Source organism: Bufo gargarizans, chromosome 1 (genome assembly GCF_014858855.1).
Source record: "Bufo gargarizans isolate SCDJY-AF-19 chromosome 1, ASM1485885v1, whole genome shotgun sequence".
In the NCBI taxonomy this organism is placed as follows: Eukaryota; Metazoa; Chordata; class Amphibia; order Anura; family Bufonidae; genus Bufo; species Bufo gargarizans.
Genome location: NC_058080.1, coordinates 288,782,780 through 288,804,258, shown reverse-complemented (window position 1 = coordinate 288,804,258; position 21,479 = coordinate 288,782,780). Strand labels below are relative to the sequence as shown.

Sequence of the window (21,479 nt, the reverse complement as noted above, 5' to 3'; positions counted from 1 at the left end):
CACTTATTAAACCTGACAGGGCACACCTGTGAAGTGAAAACCATTTCAGGTGACTACCTCTTGAAGCTCATCAAGAGAATGCCAAGAGTGTGCAAAGCAGTAATCAAAGCAAAAGGTGGCTACTTTGAAGAACCTAGAATATGACATATTTTCTGTTGTTTCACACTTTTTTGTTATGTATATAATTCCACATGTGTTAATTCATAGTTTTGATGCCTTCAGTGTGAATCTACAATTTTCATAGTCATGAAAATAAAGAAAACTCTTTGAATGAGAAGGTGTGTCCAAACGTTTGGTCTGTACTGTATATATATATATGTATATATATATATACACACACACACACCCTAAGCACAAGCCGAGGGCGGCTTGACTTTTAAGTAAGGGGGTATGTAATGCCCCAGAGGTGCATTACCACCTTTGCACCTTGCCACTATCTCCTTTAGTTAACCACATGTCATCCTATGTATTTATTTCCAGGTTCTGCATACTGTTCATCCCCTATTTTGCAACTGTTTATGTTCTCATTTAATGTGCCTGGTTTACCAGCAGATAGTGGCAAACATGGCAGAGCTACAGGTACCTAGGGTGACACCTTCCTTTCCATTCTAACCCCCTTCTGTGGTGTGATGGGCGTTTCCCAACTTGCTGCAGGGAGGGAGGAGTTTAGTGTTGAGTTGGAGTTTACCCCCTGATAGGGGAAGTCAGCAGGTTCACGTCCCTATTGGACGAGCCCTGTCTAGGCCAGCTGGAGCACCTTCAGCTCAGCTGGACATGGAGGCACAAGCTGGAAGCCTCTAAAGCCAGGAGTACTGTTCCCTGGACAAATCTAGAGACAGACCAGATTACAAAGTGAAGTACAACATAAAGAAGAAGCTGAGTTATATAGCCAGCCTGTAAGTACAGCAGAGCAAGAGAGCTGCAGGTGTAGCAGAGAGCAGTTTTCCTGCCACAGTTAATGCCAAAGCCTGCTGGAAACCTAGATATATATTTAAAAAAAAAATGTATTATACATTTATTTTGTGCCATACATTTTTTACAATTACCCAAAAAATATAAAATATATTAATTTAATCTCTATTTCTGAAATGTTCAAACTCCCAACGTTGTACATTAGAGGCAAGGATGTTAACCACTACACTATACAGCTACATGTTAAGATGCACAGAAATATTAAATAAGTCTTCTGCTTATTAGTGGATAAGGTCCTTGCCTCTAATGTACAACATTAAGCGTTCAAATATCTGCAAAAACTTTTCAGAAATTAGATTTAAATACATTGGGGTGTCTCCAAGCACTGACTCCATATATGCATATAGCTATTTATGGAGTCAGAGCAGGGACTCCTAAGCCGAACTAGAGTCCCGACACCCTCCCCTCTTCAGAGCAGGGGATACCTGGGGTTCTCCTGTTGACCTCCATTGTGCTCAGGTGCTCGGTAGAACACCCGAGCATCGAAAAGTGTTCTACTTGAGTAAACGAGCACCTTGGTGCTCGATCAACACTATCGGCTACCCTACACCACTCTGGCATTCCTACACCTGGATACCATATAATACATCACTAAAAGGGGCCCTGTGCCCTTGTTACTTTATTGCAACTGGCGTCACAAAACAAACAATTATATCAGCTTAAGGGGGCCCCATGGCCATCGCCCCTGCCTCTGTTGCATACACCCTGCAGTACACATACCACTGGTAAAGAAACACTGTCCTGGACCACCAAAAATGTATCAGTTAACCCTTTTACTACTTTATACCACTAGAGATATGACTATTATCCTCTTAACCACAATAAAAACCCAAAGATGTTGCATCATTGAGAGTCATCGGTATCAGAGTTGAAGAACTGATTACATTTTCTTAAAAATTCCTCTTGTCTTTTAAAGGTTTGGGGCTAATTGCTGCTACCAAGAAACAGATAAATGCATGGAAATATCACGTGCTTTTTTTACATATCACAAAATCACTGCGTAAACCTCCAGCATATTTTGCTGGGGTAGTGATGCTGCTATTACCACAAAATGTGAACAGTTCTAAGTCAACACTGTACCTCAGTTTACTTCAGATAGTCTATGTACAAAGATAGAATTCCTTTACCTGCCGCAGCCAGACATTTGTGGTCATCAATTGCTTTTTTTCATCCTGACAGAAACATCAAATTAAAATCAGTGTTCGTTCAGTAAAAAATAGTGCATAGTGTTTAATAACTGTGTGACTTGTCTCATATACTGTCAGAAATGGGCCAACCATCAAAATCCTACTTTTTACACAGAACATTGCAGATTGTTGCCATTTTTTAAACTTATCATTCACTAGAGGGCAATAGAGACCATCGTACCGGCAGAAGAATTACAGGAACATTGTATATACTGGAGTTACATTTGTATTTGCCATGATGGATTTTATGACCTATTTTAGAGCTTTTAGCTTTTCAGCATTTTTTTATCAGTGCATGTCATGCAGAAGACAAATTTGTCATATAATGGGTAGTAACCTCTATTATATTATACAAGCAATGCACCTCTAAAATATGCAATATACTGCTTGTCATATATAAGAGCACCCTCTTACCTATTATAAGTGAAGGTACATTTAGATAATTGTTTATGTGATTAATGACATAATCACTTATAGCGACTTAAGGCTACATGCACATGACCATTGTTTGTTTCCGCGTTGTTTTTATTTTTTGCGGAAAGGATGCAGACCTATTCATTTCAATGGGTCTGCAAAACATGCGGACAGCACAACGTGTGCTGTCCGCATCAGTATGTCCGTTCCGCAGCGCCGCCCAAAAAATTGAACATGTCCTATTCTTGTCCGTTTTAGGCATTGTTACAATGGATCCGCAAAAAAAAAAACGGATGGCATATGGATGTCAAGGCAATTTGCGGACCGCAAAACACATATGGTCGTGTGCATGTAGCCTAAAGCTGATGACAGACAATTTTTTTCATGCAAAGATTATCGTGTACAAATATGTTTGCATGGGATCGTTTACCCGCTTAATCACTGTATTGTGCAACGATTTACATAAAACGCCGTTTTTTACATTGTTTACGTTGACGAAAGATCACAAGATGTACCTTTATGTGACCACAATTCAGTAACGACAAATGAGAATTTATTCATTCACAAAAAAACTTTACAAGTGATGAATGTTTTAAGTGCAATCGTTCTGTCGCTATGTGCATTTATACTACACAATTATCATCCAACATAATCAATATTGTAAAGATTATCTGCTTGTTTCAATGCGCTGCAACCCCTCCTGACATGTCTACTGTATTTTGCATCCTCCTTGTAATGACAATTCTAGAGAATCTATTCTTATGACTTTATTATTTCTGCTGAAAATTATGAATGGATTACTAGTGCAGTGCCCCAGAGGCCCACTGCAAAGGGTTAATTATTGCTAAAAGGGTTCACTTAATGTTACAGAGTTAAACGTTGTGATTTCTTGTTAAAACACTTCTTTGTTTCTTTGTGCCCTATATATATCGAGTGGCAATGTATAGGCGATATATAGTTAACACTGACAGACCTGGTTAGGTTACTATGGTTATGGACTTGGTCCACCCCCTGATTAGTTAGTGAGTCTTCGCTGAGCAAGAGATGACCTACATGTGTGTGCTTCAGCGAACTAGACCCAGAGAGAAGAATGATCCAGGAGTCACCTCTCCTGAGACTGAAAAACTATTTAACTGAGATAATACCCCTGAGAACAGACAACCATAGAAGGTCTAGTACCACCAAGGCTGTGCACTGGATTCAGACAGCAATCTACCACTAGTTTATGGCATTAAAGAAATTACTGCTGTGGAAAGGTTTAATTGCCTCCGGCACCTGCCACACTTTGGGATGGGCTGGCCATTCAGATCTAAGATCTATACCCATCAGCCTCAGCCTCAGAAGGAGTTAATATAGAATAGTACTGTATACCTTTTATTATCTTGGAAAGATTGCAAAGTGATTAGAGAGTGACTTAGGGGTCACTACCATTATCATTGCCACTACCAATACACAGCTATTGGGAAAAAATAGTTTTGCATTATCTAGACTTCCGGCTGTACAATAGAGCTGTCATGAACATACAATAATCAGGGTGACTGTATGACACATATCACCTGTATATCGGACAGATACAGAAATATTCACAAATCATATAGTGTGATTTATTGTCCACAACACATTACAAAACTCATGTGCTACAAACGTGATTAAGTGCAGTAAACATAAAATCTGACCCCAGTGGGTCCCCCATTGAATACCGGTGATATGTGGCGACAATCACCCTAGTTATAGCCTATGCAATATCATCAATAGGTTAATCTAATGTATCGATTCAAAGTAATGATTTTTCTGTGATTGAGTTAGGCTGAGTTCACATGACCATTTATTTTTCCGTTCTTCTGATCCGTCAGAAGAATAAAGGAAAAAAATGCATCCTTTAAAAAAAACTGCGTGCAGTACTTTTTTTTCCATCTAAAATAACGGATCTCAGACGGAAATGGCTTAAATGGATGCATAACCAATACTCAGGATCCATTTATTTATTTTTTTACAGGTTCCTTTTTTTCTGTATTTTTCTGTTCTTCTGACGGATCAGAAGAATGGTAAAAAAAAAAAACGGTGATGTAAACTCGCCCTTAAAGGGGTTGTCTCACTTCAGTGGCATTTATTATGTTGAAAAACTTAGTACAAGGCACCTACTAATATATTGTTATTATCCATATTGCTTCCTTTGCTGGCTGGATTCATTTTCCATCACATTTTACACTGCTCATTTCCATGGTTACAGACCACCCTGCAATCCATCAGTGGTGGCGTGCTTGCACAAAATAGGAAAAAGCACCAGCCCATAGTCCCGGCCACCAGAGAGGCTAAAGCATTTTTCTATATTGTGCAAGCACGACCACCACTGCTAGATTGCAGGGTGGTCTGTAACCATGGAAACAAGCAGTGTATAATGTGATGGAAAAATTAATCCATCCAGCAAAGGAAGCAATATGGATAATAACAATACATTAGTAAGTGTCTTTTATTATCTTTTTCTACATGATAAATGCCATTTGCTGAAGTGAGACATCCCCTTTAATGTTGCATTTAGGATCTATATGATCAGTAATAGTTTGTATTCCCAGGAATCCAACCTTTCCCCTTATTTTATTATAGTTATAGCAGTTTAATTCTTGATGTTCTCTGTCTATAGCAATATCTTCTCAAAAGAGAGAAGATAGTAACCAGACATATTCCAGTACAAGGTCTGTGATAGTCAGCTATGGTCTGAGGTTTATTGCCAGAAGGTACTGTTCAATCAAATATGTTTTATCAGCTATTGATTTTACAGCTGCTTTTTGTATTAAAACATTAAAATCTTAAATGTAATACCTACCTATAATAACATGAATTTACGTTATCAGCAATGAAGTAAGCCTAATGTATAATAACAACCCCCAGAGAACCAACCCCCAGCACATGCGTGAGAATAAATCTCTTGCCCCGGCAAGATCCATTCTCATACATGTGCTGTGGGTTGCGACCAGACTAGGAGCATGTAATTGGACCGTGAGCGCAGTGCTAGCCCAGTAAGCAACATTAAATAAATACGAATTAAAAAGTTGTTATTCTAATCAGGGAGGGGGCATGAAATACTAAACAAAAAAATTGGATAACCCCTTTAATATAAATATAAATGCATATTTTATGGTGTTATTCAAAATATTTTAATGATAATTGGTAATCACGTATTAATAAAACGTATTTTGTCAGATCTCAATTTCTATGTTTTTATTTCACAAAGATTGATATTGCATTGGAGTTCATGCTCGTCTTGTAAAACATTAAAATGTTTTCTTACCACATCCACGAGCTGGGATATTTTCAGGCCAAAATTGACTTTTATTGTCTTATTGGGGTTATGTACAGGCCTCACCCATTTCTGGTATCCCATAAAAAGGTTCCGCAGGAGAGCATCTTCTATTTCTGCCAGGGGATGGATACTGGAAAATACTAAACACATAGTGGAACACATAAAGAATAGCTAATTATTTCATTGTTACATAGTTAAAAGGGGTTGTCCCACGAAAAACATTATACAGTTTTCAAACCAGCACCTGACTCTGAATACTTTTGTAATTGCATGTTATTAAAAATTTTGCATAGCCAGTGAGTTATTCAATAAAGTACATCTGTATAGCGCCGCCCGCTCTTTGTTCTCTTTCTTATTTCTTTGACCTGCTCACTGAGATGGCCGCACATGCTCAGTTTCATCCTTCAACTGCCTCCTGAGCTGTGATAGGGAGAGCTGAGACACGCCCCCTGAGCTGCAGCAGAGAAGACACTCCCCTTGAGCTGTCAGCTTGATATAAATCTAGCAGAGCAATGAATGTGGAGATCTCTGGACCCATGTGAGGCCCAAGGCTGGTTCTAGCTTTGTTAGAAAGAGATTGTACTATATGATGTACTACTATAGCTACTATGTTTCTCATTTCTTTGTTACATGATGCCTGTAATTGCTAATAGGTATTACTCCATAAACTTTAAAGGGGTTAACCAGGAAATTATAATGATGACCTCTCCTCAGGATGATGGGGGTCCGAGTCCTGATCCCCCCACTGATCAGCTGTTCCAGGGAGTCGCCACTCTCACCAGAGCTCTGGGGACCGCAGCCGGCTCCTGGCAGGTCACCAAACACAGTGCCGTACATAGTAAAGTGGCAGTGCTTGGTATTGCAGTTCACTTCAATGGGGCTAAGCTGCAACTAGGCCATGTGACCGATGTACGGAGATGTCACATGGCCTAGGAAAAGACTGCGGCATTCATGAACTGCCTGGCCTATTCTAACAGCTGATCAATGGGGGTGCCAATCTGATATTGATGATCTATCCTGCTTTGTTGATTTGTCCAATCTGGGACATTTATGGCTTATCAATGGGATATGCCATAAATGTCGAATAGATGCAGCGCCCATCTTGGGTACCTTCTCCTATTTCAAGATCAGAGCGCAGCATCCTCTCCATTTACTACTATAGGACTTCGGAAAATAGTGGAGTTAGCATGCTCAGTTATTTTTGGAAATCTCATTGCGGTGAATGGGGGGATGGTGGTGTTAGTAAAGTGTTGACATAATCACGCCTGGCCCTGAACTTTCGCACCTGCGCGTTCATCTTGGGGATTGGTGCATGTGCAGTACTTTTCAGACACTTAGTCCTTAATCATAACTGGGGTTGACTAAAATTCAGGTGATCTGGAACTTCACTATGGACATTGGATATCAGTGCATGTTCAGTACAGATTTCTTATACCCGGAAAACTTCAGGCCCGTACTGCTCATGTCTCGATCCCCGAGGTGAACACAAACAAGTTCAGGGCCAGGTGTGATTATGTGACTCAAGCAGGTAATTTCCTTAAAATAAAAACATTCTTTTCTGGCGTCTTTTTCAGACTGCAGCGCAAAGGTTTCGAATGGGTACAAATCTGAAGCATTGTGTTGCGGTTTTAAGACCCTTTGCCGGATCTTAAAATCGGACGGCACAATGCAGATGTGAAAGGAGCCTTAGTATCATCTTGAAGTATAGCACTGTTATAACCCTAAAAGAAAAGTGTACACTGAAGCAAAATTTACAAATGTGAATATAAACTGTCTATATACTGTACAGTATGTATCACGGTGAAAGGTACCGTACTGATGTTGGCTTTTCTACCTGGAATCTGCTAGTGATTTGGGAATATGGTATTCACCTCTGTAAGAGGTCTGCTTACTCTCCCTGACACAGCGCCATTCTTGTCTGTGGGTTTTGTCTGGTATCGCAGCTCAGCCCTAGTCACTTGAAAGCACACAGATAAGAATGGCGCTGTATCTGCAGCTACCTTATCTGATATACTTCGGAATTCCATTATGTGCAGTGCAGCTCCCTAATATACTTTACAAGGGCGATCCAAAGCTGCAGGGAGAAAGCCGCTGAGAAATCAGATTCCCTCTGCAGCTTATGAAGCGCAATTGGATTTTCCATCCTCTTTTCTATAGTTTTAGGCCCTTGAATACCGCATGTTGTCCCTGGTACATTCATACTGGAGATACACCTTGTTTCCCCAATATAATTATATATTGTAGACATTACTTTCCCAAAGAGGTACTGTACATTTAAATGGAACTATCAATTTTTAGACCATTTGAACATTTTACTCTTGATTCTGTCTTTTGTGCTCGTGCATTGCCCCTGTAATACACAGACAGTGGACTGCTTTCCTTCAGCACTAGAACATTGCTGAAGTCGCTTACTTGACATTACTTATTCATAGTGTTCAGTAGCAGATGAAAACTGAATGAACATCAAGTGCTGTCATACTTAGTCTTTCCTGCTCTAAAATGTAATTGGATAACTGGAGCATGCTAACTCGTACGGCATCTACATCTTCTTCCAGAGAACACATCAGAATTATATTGAGATTCGTACCCAAATGCAAGGAAATATCCCTCAGCTGTTGTTGGAGGATATACCAGCCCAGATTTACTAATCCTATAAATGGCGTTATCTTAGACAGGCTGTCTAGACCTGCAGCAGAGCTATTACAGGGGCTCTGGCTGGATGATAAATCTGCTGCAGGGATAGACACTTTTCTCTGACTCTATACCAACTATTGGTTGGCTTACTTTCAGCTGCACCAACATTGCACTAATTTGCACCGGTTTTGAGGCAGATTCTAGGAGCAGACACATTAGTAAATCTGGGCCATTGTGTGTAAGTCCTCTCCTAGCCGCCTGGCGTCCGTCACGAGATGGGTCTTGGATCTGGCTATTCACCGCCCGAGGGAGTAAACACTCAATGGCCCTGACGTCGCTGATCCTGGCTGTCGGTCCTGGGCTGCTCCGTGCTGTTTCCCTCTTCATCCTCCAGCGCTGTTTGCTCCTCTGCTGTCCGGATAGCGGTGTCGGATTCGGCGGTGTAGAAATCGGGAGATCCGCTCCAGATGAAAAGTCCTCGCTTCATTCAGAACCACGCAAGCTGCATTTATGGGCGACGGGTTTTAAAGCTCCAAACTTCACTCCACGCTGTGTAGGAGGTCAGGTGGCTTCCCCACCGCATCGCTACAGCACATCTACACACTGGTCGGTCAAGTCTGTTCCTGTATTTATGAATTACTAACTTAGCGGTTTTCTTAACTCTGGCTCAGTTCGGGAACATATCCCTCCTCAATGTGCTTTCAGCCGGCTAACAACTTACTTAACAAGTGCATCCCTTTTTTTCACTAACTTACTAATTCAATTTATGCGCAGGAGTTTGGAGTGATCATTAACCCACCCTAGATGGCACAGATACAATACCCTTTTGGTTTGGATGGTCAATATGTAATTACTGTTAACATATTTATTGCCCCGCCTTCCAAAAAGTTGCATCTAACCTCTACGCTATGTCTGTGTGACCCCTGGCTTTATCGTTTCAGTGTCTGGGAGTCTATTCATCGTATGCCAACTGTATATCAGATTTATTTTGTCTTCTCTTTGACTATGCTTAATGCATTTGCTTGTGTTGTGGATGCTGAATTGGAACTCCACTCTCATTTTGGCCAGATATAAGATTTAAGACCTCTCTGAAGTTTCTGAGGGCATATACTTCTTCTTAAGTAAACGGACTGTTAGATATCGTACTACGTTGGATTTATAGCGGGAACCCCCCCCTCTTTTGTACTATATGTTGGTATAAGTGTAAATGATGATTATATAATGACTAATCAGTTTGATATTTTGTCGTTTGCAACCTCGAATAATTCTTGATAACCTTTTAACGCTCTAATCTGGGAGCGCATAAAGCTAAGTTTGGTACTGAGGTACATGTGTAGTCCCTATGATCAAATCTTACATATTATTTAGCTGGCCTTAAGGCGGTTTCTAAAGTAATATCCTTACCCGTCTTAACTTTCCCATCATCACTACCAAACTCTAGGAATAGGGGAAGAAAAAAGGTGGGGAAAAAAAATACCATAAAGGAAAAATTCTGATTAAGGCTCGACAACATGCCGCCCAAATCTCAAAATAGGGGGCTTTAACTACGACCGTCTGCTCTTTACAGTCTGACATTTCTCTGATAAGAGACTACATGAATAAACTACAGTCAAGGGTTAATTACACTGAATCCTCTATAAACGAAACTACAAAGGAAGTTTCTAAACTGAAAAACAAAATAGAGGTGATTGACAGGGACCGCAAGATGTTAAAAGACAAACTCACAGATTTAGAGGACAGATCCCGAAGAGGAAACCTCCGACTGGTAGGATTCCCTGAAGGGGTAGAAAGGGAAGATCCCAGGGGGTTTACTTAGAAATGGCTTTTGGACACCATGGGCACAGATGTTCTTCCCCCTATTTACAGTGGAACGTGCTCAAAGTACGTGGCCCTCCACGTACCATACTAGTCAAAATACTGTGCTCTTGAGATAGAGACACAGTTTTGAGATGTAAAAGAGAATTATCGGATCTACAATACAACGGCAACAGAATTGAAATCTACCCTGATTTTTCAAAAGATACTCAACTTTAAAGGTGGGAATTTCGCGATATAAAAAAAGTGTTATCCAAGCCAATATTAAATATACTATGCTGTATCCTGCCAAATGAATAATAATTCATAACGATGCAGTTAAATTTATTTTCTACACCAACAGAGGCATTGTCTTGGTTAGATGCTAGGGGGTCTATGAGAGGATTTGGTTATTAGGATATATATTGTCGACTTTGATATTCATACGGGATGGATAGGGGGGCATGGGAAACGATGGGGATGCGCTATAGTGAAGTGTATGAGGCGGTTTTGCCTTGTGGACCATAGAGGAGGGTGGGGGATGGGGTTTCACGGTCTCTGAATCGAATGAGGAAATGGGGAGGGGGGCTCTATATGGGGATAATTTTACAGCCCAAAAAAATCCCTTTTATGAAAAAGAATTGGGCTAACTACGAGTATCACTCTTTTCTATCCGTCTATTAACGCGGAGTAAGCATATATATTCATAAAAAAGTTGATTATGAACCATTCAATCAATTGATAGATAAAGAGGGAAGATGTGGAGGGTTCGATATGCGTGCTGGCCTTCGTATATATATCCCCCCTCCTTTCTCCTCATTGGTTTTGACAAAATTTGCTGAATATGTTTGTAATAGGGATAAACCAATGTCTGGCGCTTTCTATATGGAGATAAATACATCTTCTCCTGCTATAGCAGATCTTGTAGTGCCATGTCCAGAACCGATTTAGCCCTGGACAGTTTGGACTTTCTAGATAGGATTAAAAAGATGACGTATGAACCCCATAGCATTTCCGATCACTCCCCAGTCTTACGATTGAGGAATCACAAAGACATAAAATTCTTCAGATTAAGATAAAGGAGCAAGAAAGTATTAAGATTTCAGAATTTTGGGCTCAAAATATTGGGTCCACGCATATCTATTTTGTTTGGGAGGCTCTCAAAGCTTTTTTACGGGGCACTTATTTCACCAAAATAGGTTAAATGAGGGCAAAATTAATTAATACCGAGAAATTGCTAGCCGAAAAAGTAAGGGGTCGGGAGATGGATCTCAGTAAGCACAATAATAAGGCAACCCAACAACTATTGATAGACGCCAGGGGGAAATGTCAAAACTTTTTAAATAATAAAGCAACACAAAATCTTATTCACCGGGCAGAGGGCTTTTTGCGAGATAGGTAAACCAGGCAGAATGCTATCTTCAGTCATTGCAAGTCAAAAGACTCAAAACATAATAAAAAGTATCAGGACAGGTCCCGGAAATATAACCTATAACCCAGAAACAATTAAGTCAGCCAACGTTCATTAAACACTTCGTCAATCTGTATAAAATGTAACTCGGAGAGAGGGAGGAAAGAATAGACACTTACCTAAATAATATTGAGCTCCCCAAGTTAACTGAACAGGATTGCTCTCTATTAATCTCTCCAATAAGCTTGACAGAGTTTCAGGAAACTTTGGGTAGTATTAAGGGGAATTCTGCCCATGGTAGAGATGGTCTCCCCTTTGAGATCTATAGATGTCACGAGGAAACCATTCTGCCCTATTTACTACAAGTGATCCCAAGTCTTGGGATGATAGCTCCCTTCCCCCCTCTATACTGGAGGCCTCAATATCCCTAATTCTGAAAAAGAAGAAAGACAGTACCGAGGTCGGATCATACCGTCCAATTTCGTTACTTAACACAAATTATAAGATCCTTGCGAAGCTTCTTGCCAATAGGCTCAGGAGGGTTATTCATGCATTGATTCATCCAGATCAGACGGGCTTCATGCAAACTAATTTCCGTAGAACCCTCTTAAATGTCTACGTAGGGGAGGGTGAGGACCGCTCCATCCTGTCCTTAGATGCCGAAAAGGCTTTTGACAGGGTGGAGTGGCCCTTTCTTTGGAAGACAATTGAAAGAATGAATATGGGTGCAGTTTTGTCAGGTGGGTGCATCTACTTTATTACAAACCGATGGCCAGTATCAATATAAACGTGGTAGGCTCTGAGCTATTTCCACTACATCGCGGTACTAGATAGGGCTGCCTCTCTCCCCGTTTTTGTTTGCCTTGTTTTTGGAACCTTTGGCATGCAAAATTAGACTGGATAATAATATCACTGGTTTCGATGAGAGGGGGACAGATGACAAAATTAGCTTATATGCCGATGATATTCTTATTTTTTGAAAACTGGATGGAAGGCATTAGCCTCCGTGATCGATATCATAGATGAATATGGCTCCTTTTCGGGCTACAAAGTTACATGGAACTAAACGGTATTATTACCCTTAATCCAACCCATCCCCCGTAATATTTCATTCAGCCGGCATCCCGTAACAACGCAGGGGGGGGTCATTTGATCCCCCCGTATCGGCGATCGCAGAAAACCGCAGGTCAATTCAGATCTGCGGTTTTCTGCGTTTCCGGTCCATTCGGGTGTCCTGTGACCCGATGAACCGGAAAAAGACTGCGATCGGTGGCGTGATTACACACCACCAATCGCAGTACGAAGATTTGGAGAGGCGGTGCTGGCCCTGGTGCTGAACACTGCTGTCCAGGGTGCTAATTGGTGCAGGGGAGAGAGGCGCGAGATTCAAACTTCCTGCGATCCTCTCTCCCCTCCTCTTCCTGTTCTGCACGAGCACCCGGCAGCATCGTCCAGCACCAGCTCCTGCGTCCCCCTAATCGCCATCCATCACCCTCCTGCACCCATCGCCACCCAGGTAGGTTAGGGTCAGTGAGGGAGAGGCACCGTTAGGCAGGGAAAGAAGGGAAAAGTTAGTTAGGAAAAAAAAAGCACTTTTATTCAAAACTTTCTTTGATCCATCTATCAGACCCCAGCCCCCCCCACCAGCCCCCCCACCCCCCCTGCGTGCGCTGACTGGCCGGCACTTTTTAGCGTCCGTCCACTGTTAGCGCATCGCCCGCCCCACCACTGATCAGCGTTGTAACGCGGCCTCCCTACCTACCCCACTTACCAGTGGAAACCTGTTGCTGGTCAGGTATAAGGACAAGAGGGATGTCCTTATGCTGTCCACAATCCACGGTAACAGCACCACCCCCTGTCACAACCAGACAGCTGAGAAGCTCTGACAGAGGCCTTTCAGAACCTCCTCCTTGAGTTTCTGTGTTGTGGTATTCAGCTCCTCCTCTCGTCAGCCTCTCTCAGCTGTCATGTGTTGGACTAATTGCTTCCCTTTAAATTCTTCCCCAGAAGGCTTTTCTGGGCGGCTTATACTACTTCCTGGAGTGTGTGTGCACGCTGACTCTGTCCTCCTGTTTGCTTCAAAGCTAAGTATTGTACCTTTATCTGTTATTATCTGTTTGCTGGATCCCAGGTGACCCTGACTCCCTCCGTATCTTGTGTAGGGAGCCGGTGGTCGTGTCCCCTCACTATTGTAGGGTGCTCAGGGCTTTATAGTCAAGGTTCGTGGATATGCAAACCTCCACCATTCGGATCTTTGCATAGGCTGAGCAGCCAGGGAAAGTGCCAGGTCTTCTGCAGGGGTCTCCGTTGGTTCCTTAGCTTTTGGATCCAGCGAGTCATTTATACATGTTGCCTTGTTTCCTGTACACCGTCCGTGACATTATAAGCCGCCATAACCGTCTCAAGCATGGATCCGGTTTCACTTTTGGCTGAACGCTTCCAGGGTCTTTCATTGGAGGTAGCTGATCTCCGTAAGACTTTTTCTCAGCTTCAAGTGACCGGTTCAGCTTGCGTTCATGGAGTTTGTTCTGAGCCTAAGATCTCGCTCCCGGATACGTTCTCCGGGGGTAGTGAGAATTTTGTGCGTTTTTGAGAGGCTTGCAAACTCCATTTTCGCCTTCTTCCCCACTCCTCTGGTGATGAGGAACGGAGGGTGGGGATCATTATATCGCTGCTCAGAGGTAACGCTCAGTCCTGGGCCTTTTCGCTGCCGGAGGGGGCACGGCCTCTCCGTTCAGTGGATGAATTCTTTTTAGCCCTGGGTCAGATATATGATGATCCGGATCGTATTGCTCTGGCTGAGTCTAAACTACGTCTATTATGCCAGGGTAAACAATCCGCAGAAATATACTGCTCAGAATTTCGGAGATGGGCAGTTGATACTGGTTGGAATGATGCTGCGCTCCGAAGTCAATTTTGCCATGGTCTTTTAGAGGGATTGAAAGATGCATTTGCCTTCCATGAGAGGCCTATTTCTTTGGACTCTGCTATGTCTCAGGCCGTTCGTATTGACAGGCGTCTTAGAGAGAGAGGAGAGATGTCTCCTTCCTGTCATACGCAGTCCCAGGACAGTGCAGCGGTCCCGCTCTGTGCGCAGGGGTCTCAGTCGCCGTCAGCCCCTTCTGAGCAGGAGCCCATGCAGCTGGGGTTGATTGCTTCTGACAATAGAAGATTCAGCTCGCATGGGAGGGTTTGTTTTTGTTGTGGAGGTATAAATCATTTGGCAAATATTTGTCCCTCTAGGAGATTCAGGCAGTTTTCTGGGAGTAATAAAGAAACAAACAGGAAAAAATCTTTTAAAAATGTTCCGTCTGTTACTATTGGCAGGGTTGAGGCGGAAATTGAAGGTTTTCCATTTGCTTGTAGTTCCCGTTTTGGCTAGGGTGGCGCTAGAGAGCAAGAACATTTTTTGTGAGATTTTTGTGGATAGTGGAGCAGCGGTTAATCTCATTGATAATCAATTTGCGATAACTCATGGTTTCCAGGTGCGCACTTTGGGAAAGGATATTCCTGTTTTTGCTATCGATTCCGCTCCACTTTCTCAAAAATCATTAAAGGGCATAGTTCACAATATCCGTTTAATTGTGAGTGATGCTCATGTTGAGGATGTGTCATGTTTCGTCCTTAGCGGTTTACCCACCCCTCTGGTGTTGGGGCTGCCCTGGCTCACTAAGCATAACCCCACCATTGATTGGCAAGCGAGGCAAATAAATGGTTGGAGTGACTTTTGCAGAGAGAATTGCCTCATGACATCTGTTTCTGAGGTTGCTACTAAGACTGTACCATCTTTTCTCTCTGAATTTTCTGATGTCTTCTCTGAGAGTGGAGTTCAGGATTTGCCCCCGCACAGGGAGTACGATTGCCCTATTAATCTCATCCCAGACGCCAAGCTGCCTAAATCTCGTTTATACAATCTTTCCCAACCTGAGAGGATCGCTATGCGTGCTTATATCTCTGAGAGTCTGAGAAAAGGACACATACGACCCTCGAAGTCACCTGTTGCCGCTGGTTTTTTCTTTGTTAAGAAAAAAGATGGTTCTTTAAGACCTTGTCTGGATTTCAGGGAGCTGAACAATATCACAATTCGTGACCCTTATCCGCTTCCTCTGATCCCGGACCTATTTAACCAGGTTGTTGGGGCTAAAGTCTTTTCCAAATTAGATTTAAGAGGGGCATACAACCTGGTCAGGGTCAGAGAAGGGGACGAATGGAAGACTGCCTTCAATACCCCTGAGGGCCATTTTGAAAATTTGGTTATGCCTTTTGGTTTGATGAATGCCCCAGCCGTTTTTCAGCATTTCGTGAACAGCATTTTTTATCATTTGATGGGAAAATTTGTATTGGTGTATTTGGATGACATTTTGATTTTTTCTCCCGATTTCAAAACTCATAAGGAACATTTACGTCAGGTCTTGCTCATCCTGCGGGAGAATAAATTATATGCGAAACTGGAAAAATGTGTGTTTGCGGTTCCAGAAATTCAATTTCTGGGGTTTCTTCTCTCCGCTTCTGGTTTTCGCATGGACCCCGAGAAGGTCCGCGCTGTGCTTGAGTGGGAGCTTCCTGAGAATCAAAAGGCACTGATGCGTTTTTTGGGCTTTGCCAATTATTACAGGAAGTTCATTTTGAATTATTCTTCTATTGTTAAACCACTCACTGATATGACCAGAAAGGGGGTAGATTTTTCTTCTTGTTCAGTAGAGGCGCGTAAGGCTTTTTCTGATATCAAGGAGAGTTTTGCTTCCGCTCCCATCTTGGTGCAACCTGATGTTTCTTTACCCTTCATAGTTGAGGTTGATGCTTCTGAGGTGGGTGTGGGGGCGGTCTTGTCTCAGGGTTCCTCTCCTGCCAAATGGCGACCGTGTGCCTTTTTCTCAAGAAAACTCTCCTCCGCAGAGAGAAATTACGATGTGGGAGATAGGGAATTGTTGGCCATCAAGTTGGCTTTTGAGGAATGGCGCCATTGGCTAGAGGGAGCCAGACACCCTATTACCGTATTTACTGACCATAAAAATCTGGCCTACTTGGAGTCAGCCAAGCGTCTGAACCCGAGACAGGCCAGATGGTCGTTGTTCTTTTCTAGGTTTAATTTTGTTGTCACGTTCCGCCCTGGAGTTAAGAATGTGAAGGCAGATGCCCTGTCACGTTGTTTTCCGGGAGGCGGGAATTTTGAAGACCCGGGTCCCATTTTGGCTGAAGGTGTGGTGGTCTCTGCTCTTTTTCCTGAATTGGAGGCAGAGGTGCAGGCAGCCCAGTCAGAGGCTCCTGATCTTTGTCCTCCTGGGAGGTTGTTTGTGCCTCTCGCTTTAAGACACAAGATTTTTAAAGAACACCACGATACGGTCCTTGCTGGGCACCCGGGGGTAAGAGCCACACTGGATCTCATCGCTCAGAGATTCTGGTGGCCTGCGCTTCGTAAGTCGCTTGAGGGTTTTGTGGCAGCCTGCGAGACTTGCGCTCGTGCCAAAGTCCCTCATTCACGGCCATCAGGTCCTCTCCTTCCCTTACCCATTCCTTCCCGTCCTTGGACACATCTGTCCATGGACTTCATAACGGACCTGCCTCGTTCCTCGGGGAAGACTGTGATTCTGGTGGTGGTGGACCGTTTTAGCAAAATGGTGCATTTCATCCCTTTTCCTGGTTTGCCCAATGCTAAGACGCTGGCGCAGGCATTTGTTGATCACATTGTCAAATTGCACGGTATTCCTTCAGACATAGTCTCTGATAGGGGCACGCAGTTTGTTTCCAGATTCTGGAAGGCTTTCTGTTCTCGCTTGGGGGTTCGGTTGTCATTCTCTTCTGCTTTTCACCCGCAGTCGAATGGCCAGACAGAGCGCGTCAATCAGAATCTGGAGACATATCTGCGTTGTTTTGTGGCGGAGAATCAAGAGGATTGGTGTTCTTTTTTGTCCCTTGCTGAGTTTGCTTTAAATAACCGTCGTCAGGAGTCCTCTGATAAGTCACCATTTTTTGGTGCATATGGGTTTCATCCACAGTTTGGGACTTTCTCGGGAGAGGGGTCTTCTGGTTTACCTGATGAGGACAGATTCTCCTCGTCTTTGTCATCTATTTGGCAAAAGATTCAAGATAATCTAAAGAGCATGAGTGAGAGATATAAGCGTGTGGCTGATAAGAGACGTGTGCTTGGTCCGGACCTGAATGTTGGTGATCTGGTGTGGTTGTCTACCAAGAATATCAAATTGAAGGTTCCCTCCTGGAAGTTGGGTCCTAGGTTTATTGGGCCTTACAAAATCCTGTCTGTCATCAATCCTGTTGCATACCGTCTTGATCTTCCTCAGACTTGGAAGATCCATAATGTTTTTCATAAGTCCTTATTGAAACCTTATGTTCAACCCATTGTACCCTCGCCTTTGCCTCCTCCTCCGATTATGGTTGATGGGAATCTTGAATTTCAGGTCTCTAGGATTGTGGATTCTCGTCTTGTCCGCGGTTCTCTTCAGTACCTTGTTCAGTGGGAGGGGTATGGTCCTGAGGAGAGGATGTGGGTCCCAGTGACGGACATTAAGGCCTCTCGTCTCATCAGGGCTTTCCATAGGTCCCATCCTGAGAAGGTGGGTTCTGAGTGTCCGGAGTCCACTCGTAGAGGGAGGGGTACTGTCACAACCAGACAGCTGAGAAGCTCTGACAGAGGCCTTTCAGAACCTCCTCCTTAAGTTTCTGTGTTGTGGTATTCAGCTCCTCCTCTCGTCAGCCTCTCTCAGCTGTCATGTGTTGGACTAATTGCTTCCCTTTAAATTCTTCCCCAGAAGGCTTTTCTGGGCGGCTTATACTACTTCCTGGAGTGTGTGTGCACGCTGACTCTGTCCTCCTGTTTGCTTCAAAGCTAAGTATTGTACCTTTATCTGTTATTATCTGTTTGCTGGATCCCAGGTGACCCTGACTCCCTCCGTATCTTGTGTAGGGATCCGGTGGTCGTGTCCCCTCACTATTGTAGGGTGCTCAGGGCTTTATAGTCAAGGTTCGTGGATATGCAAACCTCCACCATTCGGATCTTTGCATAGGCTGAGCAGCCAGGGAAAGTGCCAGGTCTTCTGCAGGGGTCTCTGTTGGTTCCTTAGCTTTTGGATCCAGCGAGTCATTTATACATGTTGCTTTGCCTTGTTTCCTGTACACCGTCCGTGACACCCCCGTCTCTGTGCGAGGTACCACGGCAACGGTCCTCAAGCCCGATTGTATCGTCGACTACAATCGGTATATGGGAGGAGTTGATCTCTCTGATCAAGTCCTCAAGCCATATAACGCCATGCGCAAAACCCGGGCATGGTACAAAAAAGTTGCGGTCTACTTGGTGCAGGTTGCCATGTACAACAGTTTTGTACTATCCCGAAGCGCTGGCAGCACAGGGACATTCCTCCAGTTCTATAAGGCAGTCCTCAAGGCCCTGATCTTTTCGGACCGGGAAAGAGCAGGCCGGAGTACCTCGGGAACTGGGGGCGCCCGGATCGTCCCTGACCAACACTTTCCAGGTGTGGTCCCCCATACTGGAAAGAAGGGACGAACCCAAAAAAAGTGCAGAGTATGTCGCAGGAGGGGGATACGGAAGGACACCACCACTCAGTGCGACACGTGCCCCGATCATCCGGGCCTCTGCGTTATCGATTGCTTCAGGGAGTATCACACTTCCATGGAGTACTACATTTTTATAATTCCCAACAGTCCACTAGAGAACATAAAAAACTATGGCTCTCAGACTTTTCCCCAAAAAATATTAGTTTTAGTGCAGGCATCCTCAACCTGCGGCCCTCCAGATGTTGTAAAACTATAACTCCCAGCATTCCCAGACAACCTACAGCCATCAGCAAGGCATGGTGGGAATTGTAGTTTTACAACATCTGGAGGGCCGCAGTTTTAGGATGCCTGCTTAGTGTCTCTAAAGTCTGAAAGCCATACATATTGGGCATCGTCGCGTGCGTAAAAGTCGTCGCTATAAAAATTACTTTTGACCAAACGCCTCGGATAAACGGTGTTAAAAATATAAAATAAAAACGGTGCCAAAACACCAATTTTTGGGCAAAATTTCCATTTGAATCCTTTTTGCCGGTAATAAAGCAAGGGTTAACAGCCAAACAAAACTAAATATTTATTGCCCCGATTCTGTAGTTTGCAGAAACACCCCATATGTGGTCGTAAATGGCTATATGGCCGCACGGCAGGGCATAGAACGAAGGGAACTCCATACGGTTTCTGGAAGGCAGATTTTGATGGACAGCTTTTTTTTTTACACCATGTCCCATTAGAAGCCCCACCTGATGTAGCCTAGACTAGAAACTCCAAAAAAGTGACCCCATCTAAGAAACTACACCCCTCAAGGTATTCAAAAGTTACTTTACAAGCTATGTTAACCCTTTAGGTGTTCCACAAAACTAAATAGCGAATGTAGAAACAATTTTAGAATTAAATTTTTTTGTTACATTGCCTCAAAAAAGAGTAATATAGAGCAACCAAAAATCATATTTACCCCTAAAATAGTCCCAAAACAACAACCACCTTATCCCGTAGTTTCCTAGATGGGGTCACTTTTATGGAGTTTCTACTCTAGGGGTGCATCAGAGGGCTTGAAAGGGTACATGGTGTAAAAAAACCAGTCCAGCAAAATCTGCCTTCCAAAAACCATATGACATTCCCCTTCTTCTATGTCCTGCCGTTTAGCCAAACAGTAGTTTACGACCACATATGGGGTGATTCTGCAAACTACAGAATCAGGGAAACCCATTTTGAGTTTTGATTTGGCTGTTAACCCATTTTTTCCAGTAATAAAGTAAGGGTTAAAATGGAAAATTTTTCCAAAAAACGGTGCCAAAACACCAATTTTTGGGCAAAATTTCCATTTGAATCCTTTTTGCCGGTAATAAAGCAAGGGTTAACAGCCAAACAAAACTAAATATTTATTGCCCCGATTCTGTAGTTTGCAGAAACACCCCATATGTGGTCGTAAATGGCTATATGGCCGCACGGCAGGGCATAGAACGAAGGGAACTCCATACGGTTTCTGGAAGGCAGATTTTGATGGACAGCTTTTTTTTTTACACCATGTCCCATTAGAAGCCCCACCTGATGTAGCCTAGACTAGAAACTCCAAAAAAGTGACCCCATCTAAGAAACTACACCCCTCAAGGTATTCAAAAGTTACTTTACAAGCTATGTTAACCCTTTAGGTGTTCCACAAAACTAAATAGCGAATGTAGAAACAATTTTAGAATTAAATTTTTTTGTTACATTGCCTCAAAAAAGAGTAATATAGAGCAACCAAAAATCATATTTACCCCTAAAATAGTCCCAAAACAACAACCACCTTATCCCGTAGTTTCCTAGATGGGGTCACTTTTATGGAGTTTCTACTCTAGGGGTGCATCAGAGGGCTTGAAAGGGTACATGGTGTAAAAAAACCAGTCCAGCAAAATCTGCCTTCCAAAAACCATATGACATTCCCCTTCTTCTATGTCCTGCCGTTTAGCCAAACAGTAGTTTACGACCACATATGGGGTGATTCTGCAAACTACAGAATCAGGGAAACCCATTTTGAGTTTTGATTTGGCTGTTAACCCATTTTTTGCAGTAATAAAGTAAGGGTTAAAATGGAAAATTTTTCCAAAAAATAGAAATTTCTAAATAGTTTCTCCATCTGCCATTAACTCTTGTGGAACACCTAAAGGGTTAACAAAGTTTGTAAACCCAGTTTTGAATACCTTGAGGGGTGTACTTTCTTAGATGGAGTCATTTTTTTAAAATTTCTATTCTAGGGGTG

The 21,479-nt window shown here is 43.0% G+C and overlaps 1 protein-coding gene across 2 annotated transcripts in view; it reads right to left on the bottom strand.

The window, feature by feature from the left end:
- The window catches only part of CHRNB3 (cholinergic receptor nicotinic beta 3 subunit), a 77,275-nt gene that overhangs the window by 38,571 nt on the left and 17,225 nt on the right, over positions 1-21,479 (bottom strand). For both annotated transcript variants that reach the window (XM_044278550.1, XM_044278555.1), the window contains exons 2-3: positions 5,863-6,014; positions 2,100-2,144 (exon numbers count right to left, since the gene is read on the bottom strand). In XM_044278550.1, the coding sequence (XP_044134485.1) occupies positions 2,100-2,144; positions 5,863-6,014 (197 nt within the window). The remainder of the gene's footprint in view (positions 1-2,099; positions 2,145-5,862; positions 6,015-21,479) is intronic.